This window comes from Coregonus clupeaformis, chromosome 19, assembly GCF_020615455.1.
Source record: "Coregonus clupeaformis isolate EN_2021a chromosome 19, ASM2061545v1, whole genome shotgun sequence".
Lineage (NCBI taxonomy): Eukaryota > Metazoa > Chordata > Actinopteri > Salmoniformes > Salmonidae > Coregonus > Coregonus clupeaformis.
The window spans coordinates 23,341,252-23,354,863 of NC_059210.1; the positions used below are offsets into that span (position 1 = coordinate 23,341,252).

The following is a 13,612-nucleotide window of genomic DNA, read 5'->3' on the forward strand; positions in this document are numbered from 1 at the left end:
ACAGCTAGTAATGCAGGTGTAGAAGCACGGTGGCTAGGAAAAACTCCCTAGAAAGGCAAAACCTAGGAAGAAACCTAGAGAGGAACCAGGCTATGAGGGTGGCCAGTCCTCTTCTGGCTGTGCCGGGTGGAGATTATAACAGAACCATGCCAAGATGTTCAAAAATGTTCATAAGTGACAAGCATGGTCAAATAATAATCAGGAATAAATCTCAGTTGGCTTTTCATAGCCGATCATTAGAGTTTAAAACAGCAGGTCTGGGACAGGTAGGGGTTCCATAACCGCAGGCAGAACAGTTTAAACTGGAATAGCAGCAAGGCCAGGCGGACTGGGGACAGCAAGGAGTCACCACGGCCGGTAGTCCCGACGTATGGTCCTAGGGCTCAGGTCTCTCAGTTGGCTTTTCATAGCCGATCATTTAGAGTTGAAAACAGCAGGTCTGGGACAGGTAGGGGTTTCGTAGCCGCAGGCAGAACAGTTGAAACTGGAATAGCAGCAAGGCCAGGCGGACTGGGGACAGCAAGGTGTCATCATGCCCGGTAGTCCTGACGTATGGTCCTAGGGCTCAGGTTCTCAGAGAGAAAGAGAGAACGAGAGAATTAGAGAGAGCATACTTAAAATGGAATGTGTCTTCCGCATTTAACACAACCCCTCTGAATCAGAGAGGTGCGGGGGGCTGCCTCCATATGTTATGTTGATTAAATAGCTTTACCATGTGCAAGGAAAAATGGACCGAGCTCCAGTAAATGTCCTGGACTCCAATTCATATGAATAAAAACCCTGCAACAAAATTGTGTTTTTCCTCTCAAGTAGTGTATCATGCTGTAAACGTATTCAACTTGTCTGTTCTCTAAGTTGCGACTGGCCCATCCAGAAAGAAGAAAAGTGCCCGTGTATGTGCCATAGACTGTGAAACAGGAAAATGCATATGATGCAAAACATTTACTGGAATACTGTTGGATTAGTAAAAGTTTACCCTATGCCCTGAACCCTTCATCCGCTGAACAAAGAACCCAGTGTCTGAACTTGGATCAGAGGAGCAGAGAAAGGTTCCTGCACATGGCTGACACAAACTATAGTAAATACTTGGGCTCTCATTCTTTTTTCAGTGTTGAAGTAAAATATTTAAGTAGGCAGAGACACACATGCACACACACAGAGAGAGACTGACTGTGAGTACACTTTTGTTCTGGATCTCCACAGAGTGTGATGTCAGAGGTCAGGAAGGATAGTGAATGGGAGGTGTGTGTGAGCGTGTGTTGGAGCATTGGAATGGGGCCATTCCTCTCCAGTATAAATACTGGGTCCTGGTGGGGACAGTGGTAGAAAAGTGAGGCATACACCTTCAAGACTGTTTGAAAAGTCAAGAGAGGAGTCAAACTTATCATAAAAGAAGATAACACGGCAAAGAAGAAAATATTCACAGAGGAGTTATTCACAACAAAGAGTGGAGAATGGCTGACCAAAACAGTGAGTGACTTATCATTGTTACACTGCTTTTTCAAACCATTGGTAGTGCTCTCCGAAGTAGATGAGACAAATATTACTAGCAATTTCCATATCTGTGAAAAATGTGCTACCATATGAATAAAATGTGCTGCCGTATGAATTCACAGCAGTGTGTTGAGATCACTCATTCTAAGTTAAGCAATGCATACCAGGAGAGTAAGAGAGTAATATAGGCTTGTATGCACTACTCATAAAAATATGAGGATGAAGCAGATGTGCTATCTGACAAAGTTTATCCTGAAATGTGTACATTTCTAAATTTAAACAGAATATACAGTAGATCAGTGTTTCTCCTAGCAGGAAAATTCAAGTTGGTCTGTCTCTGTGTGTGTTCTGAGTATATGGCACACAAGACTTTTAACCTAAATCCAATAACATGTTTAAATTTTTTGTAAGTTGACAACTCAACAAAATGTAAATCAAAACTAAACGTTGAACTGATGTCTGTGCCCAGTGGGTATCATTAGCGCAATGACTGGAAGTCTACAGGTACGCTAGCGTATGCTACATAAAAATGGTATCCACAAGTTAATCTGACTCTGCATAAGTAGAAAAATGGCTTGATTGCCAGAATCTCACAGTATCGCTTTAATGTTTTCCCACAGTACAGCATGCTTGAATGGAGTTGCCTACATACAGTAGCTTCTATAAATATGAAGTGGGGTCCTTGACTCACAATGATAGTCAGGCTCCAATTGATGACTTGTCTGACCTTTCTGTGGTTTGACCTGTACAACATGGGACCATTGTGATTGTTATGACTAAAATAGAGATCTGTCTAGAAATATTAATATCTGCAAGAGTAATAGTGTATGGCCTGGTTATCCCCAAGATTCCCTCATGAACTCGTTATTCCTAACTACACAGTAGAATATGTTTTTCTTACAAGTGACTGAGCCCTACGTTCTTTCTTTTATTGTGTTCCAGGTGTATTCATGGGGATGGACCTGCGTTGCCAGGTGAACAACCATGCCCATCGTACAGAGGAGATGGACCTGGAAAGGCTGCTGGTTCGTAGGGGGCAGCCCTTCTCCCTCGCTCTGCAGTGCTCCACACCCCTGCCACCTAAACACAAACTAGCCATGATCCTGCATCTGGGTGAGCAACTCAAGGCGAAGGACCATAAGCTTGAGTCAGCTATAGAGTGGATACTATTGCACAGTGGGAGGAGGAGTCAGTTATGATTGACAGATATAAAACGAAAATGGTCTGGTAAAACAGCTTTGACTGACAGTATATGTGTTTTTGTTTGTTTGCGTGTTTAGGTAAGGAGGGTGAGGTGGTGGTGAAGGTTTTGGATGCCCGTGCTGACCGTGACAAGTGGTGGTTCCGCCACCAGAGGGCTCAGAATGAGGTGCTGCTGACAGTCCACAGCCCAGCAGACACCCCTGTGGGACTCTACAGCATGACATTGCTGCTCCTCTCCCCTGATGGACACAGCCTGGAGCAGACCACACCAGAGACGTTCTACCTGCTCTTCAATCCCTGGTGCAAAGGTGAGCTCCGACACATAAACACACATGCACAAATTAGTAGAATCAGTTGAAACTGCCCTGTTTTATTTGCTCTTTTGGTGAACCAATAAGGGCTCAGGAAGGTGTCATCGGTATTCATTACTTTTGCACTCTTAGTAGGTCAGAGTCAGGGGACTCAACTTCTACTTAGGTTGTGTGTTTGTCTCAGTCTGTCTCCCCCTGTGTTTACTTTTAAATAAGTTTAAGCTAAACATGAAATGATTAGAAGGGATAGAGAAATGTCAAAGTTGGTGAAGAGATTGCTGATATGAAAGCTGTCAGTTGTGTGATACAATATCACTACAATATGAATGCTGTTGCCACATATGTTTTGTCATTGTCTTCCCTCTGCTGGGTCTTTGTTTTTCTCCCTCCCAGCTGACTCTGTGTACCTCCCTGATGAGGAGCTGCTAGAGGAGTACATCCTGAATGAAAATGGCCTCCTTTACCAGGGCTCCTGGGACCAGATCTCCTCACTGCCCTGGAACTTTGGACAGGTAGCAAACAGCACACCTCTGAAGGATGGACAGCTAATCCACCTGAGACAGAATGGATATATATAGAGAGAGCGCTTCAAATCTTTTGATCACAACCCATCGATCCATTGAGAACAAGAACTCAGTGATGTGTAGCCTAAATCACAGTTCTAGCTGAGGCGTTTTCAAACAGAAAGATAAACAACGGGTGGGAGGGTGTTGGCAGCCAGTGGTTTCTGGCAAGTCTGATGGCTTGATAGTGGCCTGTGTGAATTGTCACAGCTTGATGGCATTGGAGACACAGTGCCCTAGCTGGCTGAGGAAATGTCTTTGGTGGATGTAAGGCATTTCTACCCTGTCTATGTGAAAATCCAGGGTTTGTCTCATCTCAGAGAGAGAGAGAGACACAGAGAGAGACATAGTCACATAGACATTGAGACAGACGGACAGACAGCCTGCATGGCTGATTGTCTCCATCTAGTGAGGAGGAAAGTACATATTCACAGTCACAATCACCAACTGTATGTACAGTCGTGGTCAAACGTTTTGAGAATGACACAAGTATTGGTCTTCACAAAGTTTGCTGCTTCAGTGTTATGATATATTTTTGTCAGATGTTACTATAGTATACTGAAGTATAATTACAAGCATTCCATAAGTGTCAAAGGCTTTTATTGACAATTACATTATGTTTATGCAAAGAGTCAATATTTGCAGTGTTGACCCTTCTTTTTCAAGACCTCTGCAATCCGCCCTGGCATGCTGTCAATTAACTTCTGAGCCACATCCTGACTGATGGCAGCCCATTCTTGCATAATCAATGCTTGGAGTTTGTCAGAATTTGTGGGTTTTTGTTTGTCCACCCGCCTCTTGAGTATCGACCACAAGTTCTCAATGGGATTAAGGTCTGGGGAGTTTCCTGGCCATGGACCCAAAATGTCGATGTTTGTTCCCCGAGCCACTTAGTTATCACTTTTGCCTTATGGCAAGGTGCTCCATCATGCTGGAAAGGGCATTGGTCGTCACCAAACTGTTCTTGGATGGTTGGGAGAAGTTGCTCTCAGAGGATGTGTTGGTACCATTCTTTATTCATGGCTGTGTTCTTAGGCAAAATTGTGAGTGAGCCCACTCCCTTGGCTGAGAAGCAACCCCACACATGAATGGTCTCAGGATGCTTTACTGTTGGCATGACACAGGACTGATGGTAGCGCTCACCTTGTCTTCTCCGGACAAAGTGTTTTCCGGCTGCCCCAAACAATCGAAAAGGGGATTCATCAGAGAAAATGACTTTACCCCAGTCCTCAGCAGTCCAATCCCTGTACCTTTTGCAGAATCTCAGTCTGTCTCTTATGTTTTTCCTGGAGAGAAGTGGCTTCTTTGCTGCCCTTCTTGACACCAGGCCATCCTCCAAAAGTCTTTGCCTCACTGTGCGTGCAGATGCACTCACACCTGCCTGCTGCCATTCCTGAGCAAGCTCTGCACTGGTGGTGCCCCGATCCCGCAGCTGAATCAACTTTAGGAGACTGACCTGGCGCTTGCTGGACTTTCTTGGGCGCCCTGACGCCTTCTTCACAACAATTGAACCTCTCTCCTTGAAGTTCTTGATGATCCGATAAATGTTTGATTTAGGTGCAATCTTACTAGCAGCAATTGTGCAAAGCAATGATGACGCCACGTGTTTCCTTGCAGGTAACCATGGTTAACAGAGGAAGAACAATGATTTCAAGCACCATCCTCCTTTTAAAGCTTCCAGTCTGTTATTCTAACTCAATCAGCATGACATAGTGATCTCCAGCCTTGTCCTCATCAACACCCTCACCTGTGTTAACGAGAGAATCACTGACATGATGGCAGCTGGTCCTTTTGTGGCAGGGCTGAAATGCAGTGGAAAAGTGTTTTGGGGATTAAGTTCATTTTCATGGCAAAGAGGGACTTTGCAATTAATTGCAATTCATCTGATCACTCTTCATGACATTCTGGAGTACATGGAAATTGCCATCATCAAAACTGAGGCAGCAGACTTTGTGAAAATTAGTATTTGTGTCATTCTCAAAACTTTTGACCACGACTGTATGTATTGTTAACACTGGTTTGAGATTTGCATACCTCATCATGACCTCAATGTGTTCTCATAATATTTTAACATATAATCCCACATCATTTTTCATAGTTTGAACAAGATGTGGTGGACATCTGTTTTGAAATCCTGAACAATTCACCTGCTGCACTGAAAACCCCAGAGATTGACACAGCCAACCGAGCAGACCCAGTGTACGTGAGCAGGACAATTACTGCAATGGTAAGGTTCACCATATACCGTCATTATTTCTACATCTAGGGGAATAGTTATAATCTCACAGTAATTAACTTACTTCCTCTACATCTGTGCAGGTGAACGCTAATGATGACCGTGGCGTGGTGTCGGGCCGCTGGGACGGGAAGTACGATGATGGAGTGCCACCCACACGCTGGACCGGCAGTGTGGCCATCCTCAGGCGATGGAGCGAGGCCGGGGCACAGAGGGTGCGATACGGACAGTGCTGGGTGTTCTCAGGTGTAGCCTGCACAGGTGAGGCGCACATATAGTGCCTGACACAGGATGGCTCTTTCTTTTTTCAACTACTAATTTCTGGCTCTTTCTTTAACCTTTCATTAGGGCTCCAGTAATATTCAGCTCTGTAATTCTAGACAGACTATATGCTGTTTGCTGATTGGCTCCTTTCTCTCACCCATCCCACAGTTCTTCGCTGTCTGGGCATACCTACTCGCCCTGTTACAAACTACTCCTCTGCCCACGACACTGATGGCAACCTGAATGTGGACTATCTGTACGACGAGCAGTTGGAGAGTGTGTCTGAAGGCAGGAAGGACATGATCTGGTAAAGCTCAAAAGCTAAATTTCTTTCTCTTGACAAAGTCATCATTTTCATCCGTTTTTTTTTCTAGTGGCCTCCCTCACATCAATACTGTAAATGCTTTGTGTGTGTAGGAACTACCATTGCTGGGTGGAGTCCTGGATGGACAGGGAGGATCTTCCTAAAGGCTATGATGGGTGGCAGGCTCTGGATCCCACCCCACAGGAGAGGAGTGATGGTACTTGCTATTCATGATCAGTCTGTCTCACTAAGGAAAAGCTCCTTTAAAGCTCTTTATTATATATAGTACCAGTAAAAAGTTTGGACACACCTCCAGGATGTTTCTTTATTTTTTTACTATTTTCTACATTGTAGAATAATAGTGAAGACATCAAAACTATGAAATAACACATATGGAATCATGTAGTAACCAAAAAAAGTGTTAAACAAATCAAAATATATTTTATATTTGAGATGCTTCAAAGTAGCCACCCTTTGCCTTGATGACAGCTTTGCATACTCTAGGCATTCGCTCAACCAGCTTCATGGGGTAGTCACCTGGAATGTATTTCAATTAACAGGTGTGCCTTAAAAGTTAATTTGTGAAATTTCTTTCCTTCTTGAGCCAATCAGTTGTGTTGTGACAAGGTATACAGAAGATAGCCCTATTTGGCAAAAGACCAAGTCCATATTATGGCAAGAACAGCTCAAATAAGCAAAGAGAAACGACAGTCCATCATTACTTTAAGACATGAAGGTCAGTCAATACGGAGAATTTCAAGAACTTTGAAAGTTGTCGCAAAAATCATCAAGCGCTATGATGAAACTGTCTCTCATGAGGACCGCCACAGGAAAGGAAGACCCAGAGTTACCTCTGCTGCAGAGGAAAAGTTCAAATAAATACTTCAAATAAATGCTTCACAGAGTTCAAGTAACAGACACATCTCAACATCAACTGTTCAGAGGAGACTGCGTGAATCAGGCCTTCATGGTCAAATTGCTGCAAAGAAACCACTACTAAAGGACACCAATAAGAAGAAGAGACTTGCTTGGGCCAAGAAACACGAGCAATGGACTTTAGATGGGTGGAAATCTATCCTTTGGTCTGATGAGTCCAGATTTGAGATTTTTTTTTCCAACCGACGTGTCTTTGTGAGACGCAGAATAGGTGAACGGATGATCTCCGCACATGTGTGGTTCCCACTGTGAAGCATGGAGGAGGAGGTGTGATGGTGTGGGGTTGCTTTGCTGGTGACACTGTCAGTGATTTATTTAGAATTCAAGGCACATTTAACCAGCAAAGCTACAACACTATTCTGCAGCGATACGCCATCCCATCTGGTTTGCGCTTAGTGGTACTATCATTTGTTTTTCAACAGGACAATGACCCAAAACACACCTCCAGGCTGTGTAAGGGCTATTTGACCAATGAGAGTGATGGAGTGCTGCATCAGATGACCTGGCCTCCACAATCACCCGACCTCAACCCAATTGAGATGGTTTGGGATGAGTTGGACCGCAGAGTGAAGGAAAAGCAGCCAACAAGTGCTCAGCATATGTGGGAACTCCTTCAAGACTGTTGGAAAAGCATTCCTCATGAAACTGGTTGAGAGAATGGCAAGAGTGTGCAAAGCTGTCATCAAGGCAAAGGGTGGCTACTTTGAAGAATCTAAAATCTTACATATCTTTTGATTTGTTTAACACTTTTTTGGTTACTACATGATTCCATATGTGTTCTTTCATAGTTTTGATGTCTTCACTATTATTCTACAATGTAGAAAATAGTAAAAAATAAAGAAAAACCATTGAATGAGTAAGTGTGTCCAAAGTTTTGACTGGTACTGTACATTTTAGATAATATTTTTGTAATATGTTACTTGTGCTCTTCACAACCTCACTCTTCAAATCACCCCATCCTCCCTCTATATTTTCCTTGTCTCTCAGGGGTGTACTGTTGTGGGCCCTGTCCAGTGAAGGCAGTGAGGGATGGTGATGTGGGGATGAAGTATGATGCATCGTTCGTGTTCTCTGAGGTGAACGCAGACCTGGTCACCTGGATCGTCTACCCAGATGGCCAACGCTCACAGGTTTCCCTCAACCAGAAGACTGTAGGCCAAAACATCAGCACCAAGAGTGTGTATGGAGACTACAGAGAGGACATCACTAAACATTACAAATACCCTGAAGGTATTCACTTCCTTCCTTCCGTTAAGCACAGATAACACAAATATTCACACATGCATAAATATTAGCACAGATGGGTACCGAACAGAAAGAGTACAGTACTGTTACACACAACAAATACCTCAAGGGAAGGGTGTTACTATATACACACTCATACCACATGAACACACAGTTTATATAACAATATGACATCCTCCTTTCTTTCAAGCAGGTTCAGAGAAGGAGCGTGAGGTGTATGAGAAGGCAGGACGGCGGGTAACACAGCTGAATAGAGGACCAGGGCAGCTGGAGATGAAGATCAAACACGCCCAGGCTATCCTGGGTACAGACTTTGATGTGATAGTGGAGGTGCACAACGTGGGTGGGGAGGACACCCCAGCCCAGCTTACTGTGACCTCCAACGCTATCACTTACAACAGCCTTCACCGGGGGGAGTGCCAGAGGAGGACTGCCAGCCTGACCGTACCAGCCCAGAAAGGTGGGCCTCCACTGCCCCCCCCCCCCACACACACAAAAAAAGTTTATGTTGTATTGTCACATACACCTGATAGGTGCAGTAGGCGAGAGGTGCAGTAGGCGAGAGGAATCAAGACTCATGAATCATGACGGAACACTTGGAACTGGTGTCAGTCCCTGTGTTAGATTTGTTTTTTGACTTGCACTGACCTACAACATCCCTGGTGTTCTTGAATTTTTAGGAACCGAATAAACAGAGCAAAAAATACCAGAGAAGTGAAAAGACAATACAATAACATACTTTTTCCTCTCATCCCTATTATTCTCACAGCTCATAAGGAAGTGATGCGTCTACGGTACGATCACTACGGGGCCTGTGTGTCTGAGCATAACCTGATCAGGGTCACAGCACTGCTCCAGGCCAGCGGCCAGCCTGATGTCATTCTGCAAGAGGTCAACATCCCACTAAGCATGCCACAGCTCCATGTCAAGGTACTGGGCTATACTGTATGGAACTATAAATAGCTGGTGAATAATTGCTTGATGAATTGAGTGCTACTGTTTGCACTTTGCACAATTCTCAAGATTGGCCATTTCCAGAGGGAATGCAGTTGAAATATGCTGTAGGGGTTAATTTTGGATATACTGAAATAATCCTTTCTGATTATGCCTGCACTGTCCATTTTCTTGCTTCAGGTAGTGGGAGATGCGGTTGTATCTCGGAAATTAATTGCACACATCAGCTTCACCAATCCCCTGCCTATAACCCTGAGAGGGGGTGTGTTCACAGTGGAGGGGGCAGGTCTGACTGCGCCACGGGAGCTCCAAGCACCGTAAGAATCTCTGTGTGTTGTATGTGATAGGGAATACATTCTTCATTGACTGTATGACTTGTAGCATGTTTGACAATAAGTGTTTTCAAAGAGAATGTTACATCAGTATTACAGCCACGTTATTACTTTAAGTATAGAGGTGTAAAGTGCTATTGAAGCACAGAAGTTGACTCTGATGTTTTGCTTAAATGCAGCAAATCTATATGGATGAAATGTTGCCAACTGTCATGTTTGCTATCAGTCTAGCTATGATTGTGGGTTTATCCATGAGCAATGAGTGAGACATGGCAGCATGAGTTTGAACAGTGATCTACTTACTATATGTAGACCTGAAACTGTTTAAAGCACAGGGCTCTTTAAAGATCCCACACCCTGTGCAGCAGCAGATTTATGATAGCAGCTCAGAGAGCTCTTGGCTGCCACGGTCAATTCCTCAGCAAGGACATAGCCTGACCACATTGCAAGAGTACAAATAATATGATCTGCTTTTCTCTCGCTCCACCTCCCCCAAAGACAAAGAGAGAGCCAGACATACCTCCTTATCCCAGGCCAAAGACGACTAACCTACCAGCCCAGCGTGGCACTCCAGGACCACAAGCCAAATGTTACCACACATAACCTCCAACAGGAGACGCCAGTGTAAACATAGGCCCTCAGACTAAACACAGGATAATTTCTCTGCCCGTCATTGACGTGAGGCTGGGGTAAATGTAACATTCTTTGAATGGTATTACGTTCAGGCTGTGATTTATTATTAAATCATGATCCAGATTGTTGTGCTAAGAAAGAACCAAACAAAAAACATCATGCTTGCTGGATGGACCTAGCCTACCTCATCTTTTGGTCAGTCATCTCATATAGCTCAAGTGTGAAATAAAACATCAGGTTTGACATGTTTGATAAACAACCCAAGCTATTTCTAATACTCTCATTGACCACAGCAGGAGACCTCCAGTTAATGGCCTGAATGAATGTCAATATTTGAGATCTGAACAACCATTTACATTAGAGGATCAGATCAAGGCTGAGTTAAGAGAACCATGCTTCAAATAAAATCAAATTGTATTTGTCACATGCGCCGAATACAACAGGTGTAGAACTTACAGTTAAATGCTTACTTACAAGCCCTTAACCAACAATGCAGTTTTAAGAAAAATAAGTGTTAAGAAAACATTTGTATTTTCTCCTACAGAGGTGACATTGGCCCAGGTCAAGAGGTGAAGGTCAAGTTGTCCTTTAAGCCCACCCGCGCTGGCCTGAGAAAACTGATGGTCGACTTTGATGCAGACAGACTGAGAGATGTTAAGGGCATTGCCACTTTGATTGTGCGAAACAAATTAACTGTGAATTAAAAATGTATATCATATTTCATATGCATATTTTTTATATAGAAACATAACCCTGTGAATGCAAAATGAAAGTGAGGTGCAAAATAATGTGATGGTTTTTCATATTATTCTTTATGACCTTAAGGGATTTATTAACCTTGTCCAAAGTAGTTAAGATTAGCAAAGAAAGGTGGGGCTCAAAATCCAAAAGTATTGTTAGAGTCCGAAGACTATTTGTGAGAAAAGACCTAACTGTACTCTTACAGTATTTACAAGATATTGCACACTATTTAGAAGGACATATAGCCTAGGACCAAGAAGCATGGCGGCAGCCTTTAGTTATTATTTCCCCAGCTTCTGGAATAGCCTGCCAGAGAACCTGAGAGGGGCCGAAACAGTGTACATATTTGAAAGAGATCATAAAACTTTTTTTTTGCTTTGCTTTTCCTTAGGGTGCTTTTCAGTTGTTCAGGTTGTGTCAGTTATTGTGTAGTAAATATTTCAGGTTTTATTTTCTGTGTTTTTTCCTGTAAAGCACATTGCTTTGCATTCAATGTCTGAAATGTGTCATATAAATAAAGCTTGATATGATGATATTGTACAGCGCTGTGGCTTAGATATTATGTATTCGTTCTTAATAATTTCATACTCATGTGAAATATGTCTTACTTTAATAAATGATTTATTTTAAAATGTATGCATGGAGTCTGACGTGTCAAAACAAACAGTAAAAATTGACAAATGTTATGACTGCCTTTTTCTTATTTTTACAAAGCTTATTTTTTCATCTAGCCTAGGCAGCCGATTGTGTGCTAGATTTGCACTATTGTCTAGGCTTGATGTGCATTCCCGGTAATACACTCGTACATAAAGCATCCTCCATTCAGCCTGCAAAGGCATCATTTTCCTCCTTAACTAGCTTTAATGGCGAGAAGTTTGAAAACAAAAACGGGGGAAATATGCGTACTTTCTTTATGCAACACCATTTTCCACCACCATTTTCTGACAAAGTACAATGTTGCACACTGCGTTCAGCCAAAGGTGTGCAACACCGTAATTTGTCCGGAAATCCGAAAATGGTGGTGGAAAATGGCCTTTTCACCATTAAACTAGTTGAGGAAAATGATGCTTTTGCAGCCTGAATGGAGAATGCTTTATGTACGAGCCGGTCCACGGTGGACACGAGTGTAATACCGGGAATGGACATCAAACCTAGACGATCAGCTGCCTAGGCTAGAGATCATCATGCAACACATTTTTCAGTCTCTCAGCTCTCTGATGGTGGTGCTTTTCTTCGCACGGCCTTGGACAGTGCTTGCTGAATGACAGGGTACAGTTTGAAACACCCCTCAATGCATGTGCGCACACCCCCAGTCAGGGTGTCCACGCCCATCTCGCCATCCGATTGTAGTCCAGAAATCTGGTTCAGACTTGGCAGAAATGCAACTGTCAGGCTTCCCAAATTCTCCCTGGATCCTGAGGCCAAGTTGAAACCATTTTCCTCTAGAATGGTAGGGTCGATGAGGTATGTGGCACCTTCCTGACGGACTGCGCATCCAAGAACCAGATCGTACATCTCTATACCTGCGTCCGCCAGTGCCATGGACGCACAGGTGACTGCATGTGCCAGGACGGAGCCGTCGTTTTCAAGGACCATCACATTGACTTCAATCTGAGAGCGAGGATACTTGTGCAAGCACACTCCTGGCCTCAGGCTCTCCAACAGCATCAGTGACAGATCCTTTTCATCACTACCTTGAATCCACGAGCCTCTCTCTCGACAAGAGAATGGGGCAAATCTCATGTCAGTAATCAGTCTTCCGGATTTCATATCCGTCTCATCCTTACGCTCAGTCTCTCTGGGACCATAAACACAGCAGATGAGCTTCGTGTTCCCAGCTTCAATGTAAGCTGAACCTTTGGCTTGACTGATCAGCCCACATCGGACAAAAACTGAACGGACATCCACTTGACCACGCTGCCTGCCATCTACCCTGGCGTCGTTCGAAGCGGTGGACTTCTTTACCGCGGTTTTACACAGAAAGAGAGATGGACTTTGAGACACTTCTGGGCCACGTACCCTTTTTGTGTCAGTCGGCATGGTCGGAGAATAGTCCTTCCAAAAATGTTATTTACTTGGGCCGGGTGCTGTATTTGTCCAAAGACTGTAGTTATAGCTAGCTGCTATTTCTGTTACTCGATGACTGAATGCTCGATTAGCTCACGTGGTACCGTGTGTGCATCACCAAATATCTTCCCCGGCTATCGAATTGCGCTTGTAGTTCCTCCTCACACATCTGCTCACATGTCACCTGCTGGACTGGAGTACAGAAATGAAACAAAGATAAATTACACAGTGTATATAATACAATACATGTATTCTAATAATGCATCAGGAAATATATATTTTATTGATTTTCAATCCACATATTGCTTTATAACAGAAAATAAATTGAC

At 43.6% G+C, this 13,612-nt stretch overlaps 2 protein-coding genes across 3 annotated transcripts; one reads left to right on the plus strand and one right to left on the minus strand.

Annotated features, from left to right (window-relative positions):
- Nucleotides 1–1,330: 1,330 nt before the first annotated feature.
- Nucleotides 1,331–11,714, plus strand: LOC121531848 (protein-glutamine gamma-glutamyltransferase 2-like). Of its 2 annotated transcripts, none has more exons than XM_041837345.2 (13): nucleotides 1,331–1,470; nucleotides 2,437–2,607; nucleotides 2,775–3,005; nucleotides 3,402–3,520; nucleotides 5,670–5,798; nucleotides 5,891–6,068; nucleotides 6,240–6,378; nucleotides 6,489–6,592; nucleotides 8,299–8,541; nucleotides 8,747–9,016; nucleotides 9,326–9,486; nucleotides 9,691–9,827; nucleotides 11,020–11,714. In XM_041837345.2, the coding sequence occupies exons 1-13, from the start codon at nucleotides 1,455–1,457 to the stop codon at nucleotides 11,177–11,179; spliced, it is 2,058 nt and encodes a 685-aa protein (XP_041693279.1). In that variant the 5' UTR covers nucleotides 1,331–1,454; the 3' UTR covers nucleotides 11,180–11,714. The 2 variants fall into 2 exon arrangements, with proteins under 2 accessions (XP_041693279.1, XP_041693280.1); XM_041837346.2 differs by having other exon boundaries at nucleotides 8,750–9,016.
- A 95-nt stretch (nucleotides 11,715–11,809) lies between these two features.
- On the minus strand, nucleotides 11,810–13,609 carry exosc6 (exosome component 6). The gene has a single exon (XM_041837347.2). The coding sequence runs from the start codon at nucleotides 13,254–13,256 to the stop codon at nucleotides 12,423–12,425; it is 834 nt and encodes a 277-aa protein (XP_041693281.2). The 5' UTR covers nucleotides 13,257–13,609; the 3' UTR covers nucleotides 11,810–12,422.
- Between the last annotated feature and the right edge of the window lie 3 nt (nucleotides 13,610–13,612).